This window comes from Garra rufa, chromosome 8, assembly GCF_049309525.1.
Source record: "Garra rufa chromosome 8, GarRuf1.0, whole genome shotgun sequence".
Classification (NCBI taxonomy): domain Eukaryota; kingdom Metazoa; phylum Chordata; class Actinopteri; order Cypriniformes; family Cyprinidae; genus Garra; species Garra rufa.
Window position 1 is genome coordinate 34,818,550 of NC_133368.1, and position 20,736 is coordinate 34,839,285.

The 20,736-nt window shown below is 35.8% G+C and overlaps 1 protein-coding gene across 1 annotated transcript in view; it reads right to left on the reverse strand.

Annotated features, from left to right (window-relative positions):
* The window catches only part of lrp1bb (low density lipoprotein receptor-related protein 1Bb), a 414,599-nt gene that overhangs the window by 169,625 nt on the left and 224,238 nt on the right, over positions 1-20,736 (reverse strand). The window contains exons 15-19 of the mRNA XM_073845088.1: positions 19,905-20,045; positions 17,265-17,390; positions 13,135-13,251; positions 2,989-3,069; positions 612-782 (exon numbers count right to left, since the gene is read on the reverse strand). Coding sequence (XP_073701189.1) covers positions 612-782; positions 2,989-3,069; positions 13,135-13,251; positions 17,265-17,390; positions 19,905-20,045 — 636 coding nt within the window. The remainder of the gene's footprint in view (positions 1-611; positions 783-2,988; positions 3,070-13,134; positions 13,252-17,264; positions 17,391-19,904; positions 20,046-20,736) is intronic.

Sequence of the window (20,736 nt, forward strand, 5' to 3'; positions counted from 1 at the left end):
AAGCTATTTGGTCAAGAGTAGTAAGTGATTTTCTGTTTATATTTTATTGTTTGGGTCATATTAACAGTGTAGACAGCAGTATACTCTATATTACGCTGCTGTCACTACACAAATATACAATACACAAATCTTATATAAACATGCAATTTATTTCCCAGCTGTTTACTTTCACAGACCTAACCAACTGTGTTTTTGTAACTTAACTTGTGCGTATTTGACAGTTTAAGTGCAATAAGACATGAAAGAGAACTTAGTTTAGCACTCACATGCCGTGTGACAACCGCTTTCTGTGCACATGCTGTGCGCTCAGAAAACCATATATCAGAAGCTTAGACTGGTTTGGCTTTAAAATGCATGATTTTAGTGCAATAAACATGATAATCAAATAGGGGCCCTTAAAAAGCTGATCTGTTTTTTAAATTTAAAAATGGCGCTCAAAGAAGATGTAAAATAAAAATATATCCATCAGACACACTACTGTTCATACCAACCACAAATGACAGCGTAGACAGAGCTCGATTTAGTAAGAATCATCTCCCCAAACTAAAAAGTACACACACAAAAAAACAAAAACACATAACATTGACAAGGAAAGAAATGTGATGTCCTACCAGGTGCAACACCAGCACAAGTCACATTTTCATCACTGAAGTCACCGCAGTCGTTGTCCCCGTCGCAGGCCCAGTGGTCTGGGATACACCTGCCGCTGGTGCACTTATACTGGCCATTAGCACAGGAGTGGACGCAGCCCACTTCATCACTGTTGTCTCCACAGTCATCATCTACAATCACAAACACAGTACAGTCATACAGAATTAGTAGCATTCTTAATATATTTATTTATTACAATTAAATACTTTTTTAGTTTTTTGAAAGAAGTGCTTTATGCACATAAAAGCCTGTCGTTATTTGGTTAAAATTAGTGGTGGGCCGTTATCGGCGTTAACGTGCTGCGTTAACGTGAAACTCTTATCGCGCGATAAAAAAAATATCGCCGTTAATCTATTCTCAAATTTGGGTTGGGAGCTGGGTCTAAACTACGCAAGCTATGATGACTTTCACCTTGATAGTTTAACGCGGATGTATACCGAAGACTATAGAATATGGTCGCGCGTTTAAGTCTCCTCCACCATAACACAGACGGGATCGAGTCGTCCTCCATTCATAAAAACCTAATCTACTATAGCGAAATGCCACGTAAATTCGTCGTTTTTTGGATTCATAAATCAAATGTTGGTCAGTCACTTAATTCAAATCGCGATATGGACTAGTGTATGTGAAAACTGAAATGCAAAAAGACCGTTTTAATATGAATCCGATATGTTCCGTTTGCCTAGCTGTATGTATGCATTGCGGAGACGAGCTTTTACTACACGCATACTGAAACACACGTGACGCTCCCGGTAATTTTTGGCATTTTCATCTCACATGAACAGATAAACTCAATCTCCCAAACTGCTGTGAGTGTCACTTTTACCGTTTCATTTGAGAAAACTAGCATCATATCATACTGTATGACACAGAAACTTCACGGCAACCTGTCAAAATAAAAGTACGGTGTAACATGTAATGGGCTGGGTAGGTGTTGACGTTAAAAAAACACAATCTAATAGGTAGAAAAAATAATTTCATTGTTAGTTAGTTAGTAGACACAAGTACATCTAATTGAACATAATTTATTTTCATCAACAAATTATCATAGAACAGCTTTATGAGCTTTATGATCCATTCTCAAAGACTTTAAGTCATTATTTGGGTAGCACACATATTCTGAATGCCTTCAGCAGAATTCAAATTAGCCATTTTAATCTAGATTAATCTAGATTAATTCCAAGATTTAATCTAGATTAAAAAAATTAATCTATGCCCACCCCTAGTTAAAATACAGCACAATTTTAAAATAACTGTTTTCAAATTATTTAAAATGGCATTTATTTCTGTGATGGCAAAGCTGAATTTTAGCAGTCACTACTTCAGTCTTTAGTGTCACATGATCCTTCAGAAATCATTCTAATATGCTGATTTTCAATATTATTATCAATATTTAAAACTGTTGTGCTGCAACCATAAGTTTTGTTTTCCTCTTTCTTCCTCCTGTTTTCCTAGGATTCTTTAGTGAATAGAAGAACAGACATCTTTTGTATCATTATAAATGTCTTTAATGTTACTTTTGATTTATTTAATGCATCCTTGCTGAATAAAAGTATTAATTTCTTTTAAAAAATGACTTGCTTTAACCTTTGAACAGCAGTGTATATGGTAGGGTTTTTTCATGGTGTATTGTCACACAAATTGTGTTGCTCCATCAAAATACAATAAAAATAAATAGATTTTATGATCGTCATATACTTTGGTACCAGAAAATGGCACATTTTCCTTAAGGGGGTCTTTAACCCTGTTGTGCCTCATGCTTTGTTGCACAATACTAGGAACTGAAATGATAAAACAGAGGACAGCACCACAGGAGTTTTTCCAAACAAGAGTCTTCAGGGCATAGAATTACGCCAAGCCTCATTTTGTGCTGAGAAATCAGCAAGGTATCTGAAGGCCCTGACCCTGGATAAGAAAAACCGCCTCTATATGCCGACCTTGGCTGAATGCTCTCATTTGAGGAAAGAAATAAGAAAAACAGATATAAAAAGAGCATGTTTTATTGTTGTTGATGATCAAATGCTGCACGCAGCCAGTAACATACTGCAGACCTTGAGGGCTGGCAATAAATTATAGAGGTCGTTATTTTACACCCTCCTTGATCTGAAATGGAGATATTTCAGATAAAATAATCTGTGAATATTTAATGGTTATTAATGTGATGAATTTCTTGTGCGACAAAAAAGGCCGGACAGTAGGATCAATGGACTTAATTGAATTAAAGTGCCGGGCTTTCTTTTATCAGCTCCCGAGAAAATAGGCTAATACATCATCGTGCTAAATGGAAGAGCAAGTAAAGCAAATGGTAAAGAATTTCTTATTTCTGGATACACTCACCTGAGTCACAATGCCACTTCATGCTAATGCACCTCCCATTAGCGCAGCTGAACTGGCTGAGAGCTTCGCAGGTAGGGAACGCTGTGAGCGGAAAGAAAGACCATGAGAAACGTTCGCCACAAAAACCCTGATGCTTGAACCCCATCCAATACATCACTGTCTCTTTGATACACTGGAGAAAAGAAGCCATTTTTCATTTAGCTTTTAGCTTTGAAAAATTGCAAAAGAAGTTTGTCCTGGCACAGATTGCCCTGTCATGCTAATAGATTAAATTTGGAGGCTCTTTTGTCCTCAGGAAATTTCATGGTTACTTGCAAGTTTAGGAGCAAACTTAAACCGGTGACTATTCTCTTGCAGTGCACTGCATATTTTTTTCAACACAAGTCATTCCAGTGGAGTTTAGTGCCAGTATTGCGGAAAACGAAACACCCTGAAGGTCACGCGAAATGTCACAGTGAATTATTGCTATTTTCTTGCTAAGGTTAATGAAAAGAAATCACAAACAAAGGGAAAACGAGACCTCACAGATGCAGAGGAAAACAGTCAGAGGCAATAAGAGCTCGCCAGGAAGCAATAACACACCAGCGATGAGATAGCACGGTTTGTGCGCTTTACTACAGCGTTGATTTAAAGATATCAAAAGGTTATTGTTTCAACATTATGAATTACTGCAGGTTTTGCTATTAACCCGTGGATCACAATGCCTTTCAGTGAAAATTGACTTCTTTTTTAGGATAAAGATTCATTTTTGGAAAAAAAAAACCACTGGCATATTTACCAGTTGTTTTAAATCAATGAAATCTGCAAAAGCTCATACATTGAGGCAAAAAATCATTTGATCCCCTGCTGATTTTGTCTGTTTGCCCATTGACAAAGAAATCAGTCTATAATTTTAATGGTAGGTTTATTTGAACAGTAAGAGACAGACTAACAACAAAAATGCATTTTAAAAAAAGTTATAAATTGATTTGCATTTTAATGAGTAAAATAAGTATTTTATCCCCTATCATTCAACAAGATTTCTGGCTCCCAGGTGTCTTTTATACATGTAATGAGCTGAGATTAGGAGAGCGCTCTTAAAGGAAGTGCTCCTAATCTCAGCTTGTTACCTGTATAAAAGACACCTGTCCACCAAAGCAATCAATCCAAACTCTCCACCATGGCCAAGACCAAAGAGCTGTCCAAGGATGTTAGGGACAAGATTGTAGACCTACACTCTTAAAAATAAAGGTGCTTTAAAAGGTTCTTCACAGCGATGCCATAGAAGAACCATTTTTGGTTCTACAAAGAACCATTCAGTCAAAGGTTCTTTAAAGAACCATCTCTTTCTTACCTTTTTATAATCTGAAGAACCGAAATAAAGGTTTTTCAGATCTTAAAGATTCTTTATGAAACTATTTAGAGAAAAAAAGGGTCTTCTATGGCATCGTAAAGCACCTTTATTTTTAAGAGTGTACACAAGGCTGGACTGGGCTATCGCCAAGCAGCTTGGTGAGAAAGTGACAACCGTTGGTGTGATTATTTGCAAACGGAAGAAACACCTTGTGAAGTTTCAATGATCGTGAGAATGGTGAGAAATCAGCTCAGAAACTACACGGGAGGATCTTGTCAATGATCTCAAGGCAACTGGGACCATAGTCACCAAGAAAACAATTGGTAACACACTACGCCGTGAAGGACTGAAATCCTGCAGATCCTGCAAAGTCCCCCTGCCCAAGAAAGCACATGTACAGGTCCAAGTTTGCCAACGAACATCTGAATGACTGAGAGGAGAACTGGGTGAAAAATTTAGCTCTTTGGCATAAACTCAACTTGCCGTGTTTGTAAGAGGAGGAATGACCCCAAGAACACCATCCCCACATGTTTTTCCGCTAAGGGGACAGGACAACTATATTGCAGTAAAGGGACGATGGATGGGACCATGTACCATCAAATCTTGGGTGAGAACCTCCTTCCCTCAGCCAGGGCTTTGGAAATGGTTCATGGATTGGTATTCCAGCATGACAATGACCCAAAACACACGGCCAAGGCAACAAAGTAGTGGCTCAAGAAGAAGTACATTAGGTCCTGTAGTGGCCTAGCCAGTCTCCAGACCTTAATCCCATAGAACATCTGTGGAGGGAGCTGAAGGTTCAAGTTGCCAAACATCAGCCTCGAAACCTTAAAGACTTCTTAGAGAGGATCTGCAAAGAGGAGTGGGACAAAATCCCTCTTGAGATGTGTGTAAACCTGGTAGCCAACAAGAAGAAATGTCTGACCTCTGTGATTGCCAAAAAGGGTTTTACCACCAAGTAGTGCTGGGCGATATGACGATATATATCGTGGGGACGATAGAAAAGTGTCTATCGTCCTATTTCTCTTCTATCGTTTCTATCGTCTCTAACCTAATTTGATCAATTACTAAAGAAAATATTGCATTAAATAGGCTATGACAAATGTATGATAGTGTCTTGTTGCTGTGCAATGCATACTCTACCCTATAAGTGATAATCAAGAATAAAAACGAACTTTTTCACAAAGAAACTCCGTCTTGTGCGACGTGACGCTTTACGTTGTTGCGAGTGCAACATGCTTTAACTCGTGAGTGCTTAGCCTAAAGATGGAGACGCAAGAGGTTGAAGATGAATGCCCGGAGTCGCAACAACAAACTGAAACTGCTACGCAGGCAGCAGACAAGAAGTACTTTTACCGACACGTGGGTACGTCAGTGATTTTGTTGCATTTTGCAACAGAGCCAAAACAGAGTCATGTGCAAACTCTGCCAAAAGACTGTTTCCGCGCCCGACGCTGACGCCTGTTTCACGCCTGTTTCACACATACTTTGTCTGCAGTGCGTATGCGTTGCGTATTTTTTTCCGCACCCATGTTAACGGATCAGATCGTTCACACTGCACGCGGTTGCTGTCCGGTAGTGCGTTCCAGAAGCGGTGCGTTTGCAGCAGTGGAGCGATCCTTTCGGCACAGAGTCTGTTTTTGCTGCGCTGCATGCGCTGAATTAAAGTGACAGCGCATTGTTCGCTGTAAAAATGAACATGGATTGACACGGAAATGTACCATAAATGCATATAAATGCAGTCTACTGTGTTTCACAATCAACACGTGGCTTTTTGGCTAGGTTTAAAATAGTGCAGTTTTAAATAAACAAGGCAACATAATAGATGCACTTGTCCAGGTAGAAAAGTTTTTTTAAATATGTTTTTAATAAAGATTTAATACGAAAGAAAGGCACAGAGAGCCGACTGCTTGTCTGTGGTAAGTTTTAATTTGAAATATTTGTGATAGCCCAATTTCAATATAAAAAGGAAGCTATGCTGTGTTTAAATGTGTTGCAACTTGCTTGAGCAACTTAATATACAAATCTAGAAGTCAAGTGCATTGAATAATAGCCTACGTTGTTTATAATACGTTGAGTTTAAACGTGAATATGTCTAGTAATATTGTATTAGTGTACTGTGATAAAAGAGTATCCCAATGCTGAAAAAGCACGATTGGATTTGAAATTAAAATAACGGATAAATGGTGTGTTTGTGGTAAACACCCGCGGATCAGGAACGGACTGCAAACGCGTTCTGTGTGGAAGCAAAACGAGTCCGTGCTGCCTCTGCACCGCATACGTAACGCACACGGACTGCAGACGGAGTATGTGTGAAACAGGCGTGATACTTCATTTTGGTTTGTAAACTTTGCACTACAAGGTTGAAAAATGTTTTATATATATATATATATATATATATATATATATATATATATATATATATATAATTGAGTGCTTTTCTGCTCAGAAACTTGAAATGGCTGTGCATTTTAATAAAAAAAAAATAGTTTATTTTGATAATACTATTTAACTATGATGTGGATAAAAAATGTGAAGGCTACTGTAGCTCTACCTCCACCACACCTGTTGTCATTTGATACATTTATATTGCTGCACTAAAATGTATTTTTCTCATTTGTGACAGTTCAGTTAAATGTCACTTCAAATAACGAATAAAAATAAAGTTGCAAAAAAATTATGCAATGATATTTTTGTCAAACTTTTCAGAGAATAACTGAAAACGTACTTTATTTTGGTATATCGTGATATATATCGTTATCGTGATATAAAATAATCCATATCGTGATACATGATTTTTCCATATCGCCCAGCACTACCACCAAGTACTAAGTTAAGTTTTGTGAAGGGGTCAAATACTTATTTCACTCATTAAAATGCAAATCAATTTCTAACTTTTTTGAAATGCATTTTTTGTTTTTATACTGCCTCTCACTGTTCAAACAAACCTACCATTAAAATTATAGACTGATCATTTCTTTGTCAGTGGGCAAATGTACAAAATCAGCAGGGGATCAAATAATTTTTCCCCTCACTGTAAGTATCTTGACTTGCACCCCGTTAAATCTATTCATGAATACATCAACACTCATACGCGTACAGGAAAAGCGACATGACACGCAGTGAAGGAACAACATCTGTTTCTCTTTAAAGTGTCTCTCAGCTCAGTCAAGAAACCTCCACCAGGTAGTATGTGTACAGTATATCCACAGATGAAACCATTTTCAAGTTATCAAAGGTAATTATGAGTGTGTGATGATGCATTTGTTTTTAAGTGAATGTTTTTTGATGCTTCTGTTTGGTAACAAGTCATATGCTAAATATTGTCATACTTTCTAGTTGTACTTGATTGCAGACTATGTCTTTTCAGAAATTAGTTTCGTGTCAGAACAAAGTACTATTATGGGTAATCATATAAATAGTGCACAAAACATCACTATGAACATGGATGGTTCCCTTGGAGCATCTTATAGGCTTGCGTGCTGTTTTAATGGGCACAATGTTAATATGACTCATGGCTTGAAGGGATTGAATGAACAAGCTTCTTGTTATAGAATAGATCATAGTTCATACATTTACATATAAATGATAAGCATGTGTTTTAATCAAGATAATCCCCTTTCTCTCTTAATTTATTTATTCTTGAGTGGAGAGTCAAAAACAAAATGCATGAAAATGTATGTGTTAGACACTTTGACACTTTGAAATTAAGCATATTTATGTTCCTTCATTACAGCACAATTAAAGAGTCAAAGATGGGCATATTTATAATAATTGAGTTGAAACTTGTAAAATGGATGCTAAATTAAGCAACAATTGCTTGAATGTGTGCGTAGGCATCATTCGCTGTTTCTTAAAAGCAATTTTGCTCCACTGGGTGACATCTCCAAAACACCAACAGCTGTAAACTGAGCTTGTGAGATTTCAGAAATAACAGATCCCGTGGGTTTCCCAGAGAAAATTACTTTTAGGGAATTGTACTTTCCCCCTCACAAATAAAACCTTTGCCGGCACAAATAAGAACTCTTAGAAGTCAGTGGAAAGCACATCATTCTGAGTGTTGCTAATCTAGGAGAGGACTGTTACAAGTCAAGATTACAGGTGAGTCAACAAATAAAAGAAAAAATTGGCGTGTTTGAACATTTATTCCCAGAACATGTTTCTGTTATTGTTGACAGGAGTAAATCCTACTTCTAAATTTCACAACAGAGTGTTCCAGTCCCCTGACTTTGGCAATTACTACTTTCAACATCCAGTTTTCACAATAGATCAGGTTCAACAACAAGCAGAGAGACTGCAGGGGTAATAACTCTGGACATTGAAATTTGATTTGAGGGTAAAAAAATCACTTATATGAATCTGTGCAATAGACAGTGGCACTTCAAGTTCATTTCTCTTAGATTATAAAACAATCCTATCTGGAAATGTCTTCAAGCTCTCTAGAGTTGCTGTCTAGTAAAGAAAACAGAAGCAGAAATTCATATATTAAATTACTTTTTTTTAATTATAGCCCCAAAACACTGAATTACTAGACAAGACATGATCCCAAATTCTTGATCTCATTCATCCATCAACAGCTACTGTTACTACTCTTCCCTTCAAAGTAAAAGTGCAGAAACTACAAAAAATGTATACATACACTGCTATTTTAAATACATTTCTTATGCAAATCAAGCCTGCGTTTATTTGACCAAAATACAGGAAAAAAAATAATAATCTGAAATATTATTACAATGTAAAATAACGTTTTGCTATTTTAATAAACATTCAAATGTAATTTATTCATGTGATCAAAGCTGAATTTTCAGCATCATTACTCCAGTATTCAGTGTCAAATAATCCTTCCGAAATAATTCTAATATACTCATTTATTATCAGTGCTGGAAACAGTTGTGTTGCTTAATATTTTTTTGGAACCTGTGATACTTAAGAATTATTTGATGAATAAAAAGTTATAAAGAATTGCATTTATTTAAATTGAATTTTTTTCTAACAATATAGACGTTTTTCCTGAACACGGAAGTAAGTCCGACTCTTAACTGAAAGAATGCTTTGCATTTCCGGTCTGCATTGTTTCTAGTCAAATTAGGGTATATTCCAAGCTAATAAACTAATGTTAAAGCTACTAAAATGTTTTTAAAAAGCGCATGGCTCCATAGCGCCATCACTTGGCAATGTCGCAATGACCGTCATTTGTCATTTTATGACACACACTTTAATGAGTGTGTAGATGACACGAAGCAGTGGACGTTAGCTACATTAAAAACAGATGGACGCTATTTGAATGGGTTCCTATGGAAACCGGAACAGAAAAGCATTCAATCTGACGTTAGAATTCGTAATGGCGGCGCTCATCGTTTACTCAGGAAAAAGGTCTATACACTGCAGTTAAAAGTTTGGGGTCAGTAAATAGCATACTTTTTTTTTTTTAGAAAGAAATCAATACAAAGATGTGTTAAACTGATTAAAAAAGAATTGCAAACACATATAAGAAATGATTTATATTTTACATAAATGCTGTTCTTTTTAACTTTTTATTCAAAAATAGTCAGCTCAAGAGTTGCCAACATAGATCATTCTAATAATAAACCAGCTTTGCAACACAGGAATAAATTATATTTTAAAGTATTATAATATTATAACATTATTACTTTTTTATCTCTATTTTTGATCAAATAAATGCAGCCTTGATGAGCATAAAAGACATTACAAGTCTTACTGATCCCAAACTTTTGAACAGTAGTGTATAAATACTACTATATACATATTTATTACATAAATATCAATATATCATTAATACGATTTAATAATATTCAAACTTAATAATGTTACATTTCGAAACAATTTGATAATAATCCACATTTAGCTTTTTTGAATGAGAGTTGTGCCGAATCTGACACACCATATGACATATCATAGTCTAAAATTCCAAAATATAACCATAGCGTATCATACATCAATTTTGAATTGAAATGAAAAAAAAAAAAGTACGTAGTTATCGCATTTTGTCTTTACATAACAATACTGAAGGGCAACTACAAATGACTTGCATATGCATATCATTTCAAGGTCAAGTTTATATCAGAATAAAACCTTTTTATCATTTAAATCTATCCACCTTTTTCTTCTCGTAAGAGCGTGTGCGGCCATTTGTAAATTATATGGGTCTGGCTTCCTGTTTAATCCGCGTCAAGATATTTTTAGCTCGTTTTGCTGCTTGATATTATAAATTGGTGTGTCTTACCATATTATTTTAATTTATACTACGGGGCCCTTGAATGCTTAAATCTGATTGGCTGATGAACGTTCTAATGGTGTTCATTATTTTCAGGGAAACGCATGGCGATCATAGCTCCAGGCAGCACTTGACCGCATTACATGTCTATATCACTTTGCCACACGATTTCAGTTATTTCAAAGATCCTTACAGCCCAAAACAGCAAAACAACCAAAACCTACAATCACACTGACCAAACAAATCAATACAGTAACCAATAGGATAAAAACAACAGATTATTTTCATGTTTTTGCCACAATATGACTTATTTTACCACAATATTTTTTTATGTACATTTTATTTTATTATGTACAGAAAGCTCTATTTCTCCCACTCTCTCTCCCTTACAGATGCACACACATACAGTTTGCACACACGTTAGCATACGCGCTAATGTTAGCGCTGTTCTGACGATTAACAACTTAAAAACTACATGGCATTTCTCACAAGCGAGGTAACAGTGTGGTCTTGAGGAGTAAAGACGATGCTGCCAATCACTTTTGAGAGACAGACATAAGAGAGGTAATTCACAAGCTTAATCTCTCTCTCCCTCTCTCTTTCTGTCTGTCTGACTGTCTGTCGGTCTATCTAAACTTCATTATTAACTGCATTAGTTTGCTATCAACGGCTCAAGTGTCGTTACTAGGTCTAAAATGATGTTTTGGAACTAGCAACGAAGGGGTTGGATGAGCTGTAAGGGCTACCTCGGGTGTGCATTATTTTCTAAGAATTTAACGGCCCATCGTCAATTATTCCTTATCTTAATTATGAGCACACTGGTTTGTAGTGCAAACAGTTTTACCATTTACTGCATGTTGTTATTCTTCTAGTTATTTCCCTATAGCGGATAATGAACTGAAAGTCTCACCCATAGGCTTACTTCCACATCGAAGAAAAATGTGGCTAAACTATCCATTTTCAATGCATGTAAAAGAGCAGTTCAGAAGTCTTAAAATAAATAAATAAATAAATACATAAATAAATCAATTAAACACAAAGCAAGAATGATATGAGCCTGAGTAAATAATTTCTATTACAGTGGGGTTTGTTTATTTGTATACTGTATACTGTTAAACCAATATTCTAAGTAGAAAAAAAACATTCTGAACGCTGAGAATACTTCGAAAATGGCAATTAGCATACAGCAAGCTGAGCGTCACTGCGATTCAGGTGTGTTGTGTGCAGTGCAGTTGTGGGAGGCGGTGGAGCTCCACGTCTCTCAGCCCAGCTTGATTACGATTAAGTGAAGTCAGGCGTGCACTCTAATTACTGCTTACACTGGGAGTGTTTGTGCAAGAGTGTACTGAGGCAGCCTAAGACACAGCGGAGGTAACCAAGACAATGGCACTTTGAGCAATTTGCAGCATTTGGTGACAGAACCCCAGAAACTTACATTGTTAGTGCATAGCATGATAGAGAAATGGCAGAAGAGGCAGAATTTCAATTTTGTGCTTGAGGGAGTAAAAGTGGCAGGAAGGAGAAGTAATATATACACACCATGAAAAGATGCATTTACACAGACCTTTCAATGTATGTATCAATGCACAGAGACCCCAGGGAAACAATGCATCACATGCTCGAATGGTGATTTTTGTGCATAGTCAACAGAAAACAGGATGAGCTAGAGATGATAAAAGACTGACATTTATTTAAAAAAAAACAAAAAAAAAACAAAACTTTATTTTGTTTCTGGTATAGAATAAAGTAGGAAAAAAATAGAAAAAAACATCACCTTTAGGAGTAAACTAAATTTATGCATAACTATCATTATGCATTTTTCATTTATTTAAAGTCGAAGGGAGAAAAGACTCTTTGCCTCTTTTCATAAGAACTGATGACAAAGGCTGAGCCTCTTCAAAGGGCTACCTGTCTTACCCAGCATTCTCAGCATTCATGTACTGCTTTGAATAGTCATTTTACTATGGGAGTTCACAGTGGTAACCTTCCTGGGTCATTTCCTCTCAAAGCCCTGTGTCATTTCCTTTTGTCTGCTTTCAGGGTCTGGGATGTGGTAAGGGTGAGCTTTTAACATCAGAGAATCTGTGATTTGTATTACTGCCACACTCCTAAAAGCTGCTACATCTAAGTTTAATTCCCTTTCCGTTGCTTCTAAAAGTACAGACTCGGGGGCTGGAGAAGAGAAATGTTCTTGGTTAACATTGTACTCGGTCCTGAACATTGACAAGAAGATGCAGGTGGTGAAATAATGTAAGAGTGGGCGGCAAAAATACACCTTTAGAGTCACTGCTCTCTAAGAACTGGCAAGTGTTTTTGCTGATTTGAGAGACGAGCATACTATGTTATAGCTTGTTTAGTGTCCATAAACAAACTTGTTTTTCAGTTTGATTTTAAGTAGTTTGGTTGCAGAAGTGGTTAGGAGCCAGATTTAAAAACAAGCAGTGGCACTGTGTTGGTGGAAAAGAGATAAAAGAGACTCGTCCTAAATAAAGCAGGTTCATGATGACAGCGCTGACAGATTCACCAGTTACACCAGCCGAATTTGCCAATCCAATTAGCTAGTAGGACAGTGACTCACCACAGGAAGTGGACTCGTCTGACATGTCTCCACAGTCATCATCTTGATCACAGCGCCACGCTTCTGGTACACAGCGACCGTTACCACAGGTGAACTGACCAGCCCGACATGGCTGGGCTAAAGACAAAACGATAAAAGGAACAAGATAATCTGATTAGTCATGACATTTAGAGCATTTAGCAGCAAGCACCTGAGATATGAATCACAAAGAATATAATATTTTTTTTTTCTGATTACACATAAGGATTCAATTATTTATTTATTTGGCAGGAAACGTTTAGAGAGCAAATTCAACAGATTTCAACAGAATAATACAATTAATACTATTCTTGGAGGAACAAAGCAAAGCAAAAACACTTGTATGGCTTAATTTAATGTAAATAATGTCTCTTACTGAAATATGTAGTAGAAAAGCCATGAAAGATGCATTTAAAAATTGTTATTAATTAAATCTAAATCATTTTATACATATTTTGGACTATGGGGGGCATCATTATGGCGTAAAATGGTTGCACTCTGTGAGCTACAGGCGCTACCTGTTGCTATTTTTACCACTAAACAACTCAGAATACACAACACGGAAAATAAAATACTGATACGATGACCACAGCTACTGAAAGAGCTTACAGGTGGCAGTGGATTTAACCGTAGGCTTAAACCAAATACTGTACTAGACTTTTCCCACATGGACTCTAAACACAGCTGGATATCGAGTAAAATCCGCGCTGAGAAACTCCTTCAGTGGCTGCGGCTTTATGACAAGCGTTGGCATGTTTATATCCTGCCAGGATGGGATTGTTTCTTGTTTCTGCAGCTCTTTCAGTAGCTGTGGTCTACTAAAAGCATCAAATGCATCAGGGCTAAAGTGGAGAGAACAAAGACGCAGGTCTTTAGGAGTTTTATTCATCCACAAGCATCTTCCCATTCTTTTCTCCTCTTCTTATCGCTTGGAAAGCAGTGAAGACTTACATTTCTTCTTTTGTTGCCCTAGGACTGAAAATGACAGTTTCATATTATGTACTAATATAGAATATGTATCAGTATTTTATTTTCCGCGTTGTGTTGCGGTAAAAACAGCAACAGGTCGCACCAGTAGCTCACCGAGTGCAACCATTTCATAGTCCCATAGTCCAAAATATATATGAAACAATGTGGATTTGTTTAAATGACTACTATGTTTTCTACTACATATTTCAGTAAGAGACATAATTTACGTTATATTAAGCCACAGAGGTCTTAATACCCAAGGTTCTCTTTAAAAGAAATGTAAACATTACTATACTTCAGGTTGTTGCATTTATTATTTAAAGTACAAGGGGGAAAGACTCTTTGCTTCCTTTTTATAAGAACTGATAATAAAGGAACAGAAAGGCTACCCTTCTTACCCAGCATTCTTCTGCTGTTTTAAAACAAAACAAAACACAAAATGAAAAACCATTAACAGAACCACCAACAGCAACAACAAAAAAAAATAAAAAATAGTTTTATTTAAATTTAACACACCTTGCACTAGTTTTTGATTCTTAATCCTAGTGGACATATTTTGAACACAGAGATAAGGGGTAATTATTTGAAGTCTAAGGGTCATTTCTTTAAGGCGGTTTAGTCTGATGTGTGGCTCCAGGAATTCGTCCCACCAAAAGGCAATTATTTAATTCTGAGCCTACTGATCAAAATTTCAATGACACACCAGAGACTTTTTTACAGCCAATCCAAGCAATTCTCTGCTTCAGATCATCTTGAATATTTTTTATTCTGATTTCACATAATGATATTATTCATTTATTTGGCAATTTTGAGCAAGAAAAATGTTTAGGAAATGTTTAGAGAACAGATTTTTACCACAAAACCACTCAAAATACACGGAAAATAAAATACTGATACGATATGATTAAACTAAAGGCGTGGGTCTTTAGAAAGTTTTATTCATCCATTCGTTCCCATTCTTTTCTCCTTTTTTTCTTGCTTGGAAAGCAGTGAAGATTTACATTTCTTCTTTTTTTTGCACTAGGACTGAAAATTACAGTTTCAGATTATGTACTGATATAGAATATGTATCAGTAATTTATTTTGTTGTGTTGAAGTAAAAATAGCAACAAGTAGTGCCAGTAGCTCACTGAGTGCAACCATTTCACACCATCTAAATAATAGCCCCCACATAGTCCTAAATAATGTGGATTTTTTAAGAAAACGTAAATCTTTTGGGTTTTCTACTACATGTTTCAGTAAAAGACAATTTATGTTATATCAAGCCATAGACGTCTTAATACCCGAGGTTCCCTTTAAAAGAAATGTAAACATTACTATACTTCAGGTTGTTGCATTTATTATTTAAAGTACAAGGGGGAACGACTCTTTGCTTCCTTTCATATAAACTGATAACAAAGGAACAGAAGAGCTGCCCTTCTTACCCAGCATTCTTGTGCTGTTTCAAAACAAAAATCCATTAACAGAACCGACGACAACAAAAATGATTCTTTTTAAATGAAACTCACACACGCATGACCTTGCACCAGTTTTTTGATTCCTAATCCTAGTGGCCATACTTTGAACACACAGATAAGGGGTAATCAATTAAAGTCTAAGGGTAATTTCTTTAAGGAGGTTTAGACTGATGTGTGACTCCAGGAATTCGTCCCACCGAAAGGCAATCATTTAATTCCAAGCTTACTGATCAAAATTTCATTGATACACCAGAGACTATTTTACAGCCAATTCCAGCAATTCTCTGCTTCAGATCATCTTGAATCATGAAATATTAAACCGCTTTAATATCTGCTGTCAATTTCAGCTCCTCACTGATTCAGTATAATCATTTGTGTTCCACATCGCTTTGCTCTAACAGCTTCTGCCAAGTCAACAAAGGTCTGAGCCGTCTCCGGCTGGAGGGTCAGCTTTATCAGAGAGATGTCAGACTGTTGACAGCATTTATCACATCTGTTCTTCCCTTCCATTGATCTTACAGCACTTAAACTAGTGAAAGAGTGTTAACTCCTGGAAACAGGCCAGGTGTTACTCTAGGATGTAAAAAGAAGGTTGGGGGAAAAGTGATTCTGACAATCCGTAGCGAGAAAGTTCACTTCATTGCACATACGCACTTATCGATTATCATGCTCCCATTAAAATCAACTCAATGCTCCTTGCCCTATTACAGTACCTGAGAGAGGTAGCTTGACTCTCTGACAGATATTGTGAATTTAAACACTCATCAGTGAGATACATAACAAGCCAACATTTCAAAAATAGGAGGTGAATCACTCTAGAGCTGCAGAATCTGATGCTGTCACTTACTTTTTAAAGGGATTATGAACTGAGAAATCAAAATTTCCTTGATCTTTTGACATACACTGTACATTGTAACATCCTGTAAGTTTTTATAATGTTTATAATACTGATACATTATAACATTTTAGATCTATGACGGATGTAGGCTGTCAAACATACACAACTATTAGCTATTCTGGGTGTTTACCTCAGAGTCTACAATTCGCCACACCTATTCAAACAGAGAGTTCTGATAAAGGGGGTCAAAATAGGACAGAAAATAACCTATTACTTCTAAATCTGGATGTTTTTTGATGTAAAAATCTTAATAACATAATAAAAAATAATAATAAAAAGGCAGTTCATGACAGCAAAAAGAAAGGAAAAAGAAAACTGCAATGTTCACAATTTCTACTTAACACTGTTTTTTTAAAACATTTTTACCTCTAACAGTATATATAATCGTAGAATCAATATTTTGCTTCTTAAAACAATTTTATATAACAATATAACAATTTTATATGCGTGTAATTCAACTTTTTAATTCTGCCAAGACAATTTTATATAAAAAACTCTTTAATTAAATTAATTTAATTTGGTAATTAAAAAAAGTATGTGGGTTGCCAAGTTATGTCACTTATAATATGATGTTAATTAATAAATATTAACAATTAAGTGATATTAATATTTGCTTTAAAATTCTACAGTTATGCGACTCTGAAATGAGAAAGAATATTACAATAATTCAGTAGGTTTATTGTAGGATTAATACGTTTCATAAGTTTTATAATAAGTGACCCCAGTGTATTTCTGGCACATATTGGTGGATGAATCTGTTTAATATGTATGAGGAAGTAGAGCTTTACCTGAGCATGTTTTATTAGACTCATCTTCGTAATCTCCACAGTCGTCGGCTCCATCACAAAGCCACCTTTTGGGTATGCAGCGATTATTGGGACACTTGAACTGGTCAACCGGGCAACTGTGGTTAGCTGGAAGGAACAAAAGAAAGAAAAATCTCAGTGCGTGTCAAACAGAAAATGTTTTGTTCTAAAAAATACATATTGTATCTAAGAATGTTACAAAGCATTCGCAGGCTTGACATATATTTCTGTCATTTGTATTTATTTTTTTATTTATTTAGACATGTTTTGTTATACTGCTGACAGCCCGCTCTACATATAAGTGAGTTCATATGCATAATACTCTACTTTTGTTTTGACACAGCAGTTTTCATTGTGCTATTCATCTATTCTCCTGAGCTAGCTTCACATTTATCTCAAAAATATGCATTTGCCCTCAGGCTTTTGAGTTTATTTAAAATAGCGCCTGTGTTTTCCTCTACTATTTGCTCTGTTTAATAATAGAACCTGCTATTGCTCATAACCCTGGATACTCAACGCGTCCCCAACAGACGATGAGTAACAGATGAAATGGAAAACCGGATTCAAGTGGGATCAGGCAGTAAAGTTTTAGCCGTATTAAACTATAGGACATCCCAGCAGAGCAGAAAATTGATTTTGCAATTCTGATAATTCTGGCAGAACATCACGTTAAAGTATTTCTCATAGTGAAAAATGACTCAGCCCCCAACGTTTTAACATGGTGCTTATCTTATCGATTAGCTCGTGAGCTGATTGTGCAGTAGAATGCTGTGCGTGGGAGAACATTCGGGTACTGGCGTTGTTCCCGTTTGATATTGCAGCCGTTTTTTCCTGAGATGTCAATTAGCAACTTGTTAATTATCTACAAATGATATGCAAACAGTCTGCTTGTTCAGATTTACATTTATGTAGATGCTTTTATCCAGTGCAATTCAAGCTACGGTATACATTTTCTCAGCTTATAGATTTACTTATTATACAGCTGTCTGGATTTATTGATTCTGACTGGTCAATCGGCGCATTGTGCATTGTAAAATCTGCATAATGACCACTAAACTACAGGTGCATCTCAATAAATTAGAAAGTCATGGAAAAGTTCATTTATTTCAGTAATTCAACTCAAATTGTGAAACTTGTGTTTTAAATAAATTCAATGCACACAGACTGAAGTAGTTTAAGTCTTTGGTTCTTTTAATTGTGATGACTTTGGCTCACATTTAACAAAAAACGACCAATTCACTATCTGAACAAATTAGAATATGGTGATCAACTCAACTAATCAACTCAAAACACCTGCAAAGGTTTCCTGAGCCGTCAAAATGGTCTCTCAGTTTGGTTCACTAGGCTACAATCATGGAGAAGACTGCTGATCTGACAGTTGTCCAGAAGAAAATCACTGACATCTTTCACAAGGAGGGTAACCCACAAACATTCATTGCCAAAGAAGCTGGCTGTTCATAGAGTGCTGTATACAAGCATATTAACAGAAAGTTGAGAGGCTTGTCAAGCAAAATCGATTCAAGAAATTGGGCGAACTTCACATGAATGGACTGAGGCTGGGGTCAAGGCATCAAGAGCCACCACACACAGACATGTCAAGGAATTTGGTTACAGTTGTCGTATTCCTCTTTTTAAGCCACTCCTGAACCACAGACAACATCAGAGGTGTCTTATCTGGGCTAAGGAGAAGAAGAAATGGGCTGTTGCCCAGTGGTCCAAAGTCTTTTCAAATGAGAGCAAGTTTTGTATTTCATTTGGAAACCAAGGTCCTAGTGTCTGGAGGAAGGGTGAAGAAGCTCATAGCCCAAGTTGCTTGAAGTCCAGTGTTAAGTTTCCACAGTCTGGGATGATTTGGGGTGCAATGTCCCATAGGGAATCTATAGGGTATTGTCAAGAGGAAAATGAGAAACAAGAGACCAAAAAATGCAGATGAGCTGAAGGCCACTGTCAAAGAAACCTGGGCTTCCATACCACCTCAGCAGTGCCACAGACTGATCACCTCCATGCCACGTCGAACTGAGGCAGTAATTAAAGCAAAAGGAGCCCCAACCAAGTATTGAGTACATATACAGTAAATGATCATACATTCCAGAAGGCCAACAATTCACTAAAAATGTTTTTTTATTGGTTTTATGAAGTATTCTAATTTGTTGAGATAGTGAATTGGTGGGTTTTTGTAAAATGTAAGCCAAATAATCACAATTAAAATAAGCAAAGACTTAAACTACTTCAGTCTGTGTGCACTGAATTTATTTAATACACAAGTTTCACAATTTGAGTTGAATTACTGAGATAAATGAACTTTTCCATGACATTCTAATTTATTGAGATGCACCTGTATTTTTTTGACCAACCACTATATTTTTGCTCTCTTTACAAATAAATGCTTTTGCGATATTGTTGCAGTGTTCATCTTATTACCAGGTCGGTAAAAAATGGATGACACCTGTGATACCTGAACAGAATGAAAATTTTGTATTGAGTGATACATCACAGACATATATGACACTTTGTGCATGTTAAATGACACCGCTTCAGGCCACAGAGGTTTGATGGTTCAGTAAAGCAGACACAACAGGGATTATACGTCGCCGTCAGAGAGAACGAAAACAAGATACATACTGCATATGTGGGCCTCCTCATCACTGCCATCTAAACAGTCATCGTCTCCATCACAAATCCAATTGACTCGTACACAGCGCCAGTTCCTGCACTGAAACTCATCATTTTTGCACCGCTGGGGCTCCTCTTGACCTGCAGAGTCTTCAGGAGAAGAAAAAAAAAAACCTGAATTGTGGAAAATAACTTCAAGGAAAATATATTCAGACAGTCTTGGGGTGATGTGGAGACTGAGGAGAAAAATACAAATAAAGTACAGATTGTTTTTTGAATGTATACCATTATTTTTATGGTACTTTTTCAAATAAATGAAACGTGTTACTTTTCTTGTTATTATAGCATTGCAACATGATGAAACAAACTATTTAAAGCAGTATAAACTTAGATTCTGTCCTTGTCTTTATTTGAGTCAATGATGATTTCTATGGATGACTAGGAGTGCTACTAAAATAAATAAAATAAATTAAAATAGTAATGTGAAAAAAAAATCTGAATTTTAAAAAATCTGAATATTTAATTTATGTTTAAAGATTAAGGTAAATTTAAAATAAAATAAAGCAATAAATCAGCACTGATAATTTAAAAATAATTTTAATAGTTTTAAATCATTTTTAAATATTTTGTAATCAATTTTAAAATTATTTAAAATTTAAATAATGAAAATTTTAAATCATAAGAACATTTAAAACTATTTAATTCATGTTAAAAAAATTATATATAAGATAAAACAGAATAAAGCAATAAATTAGCAATTTATAATTATTATAATTTTTTTTACAAATTTTAAATCTGTTTTAAAGAACTTTAAATACATTTTTTAATTATTTAAAATATA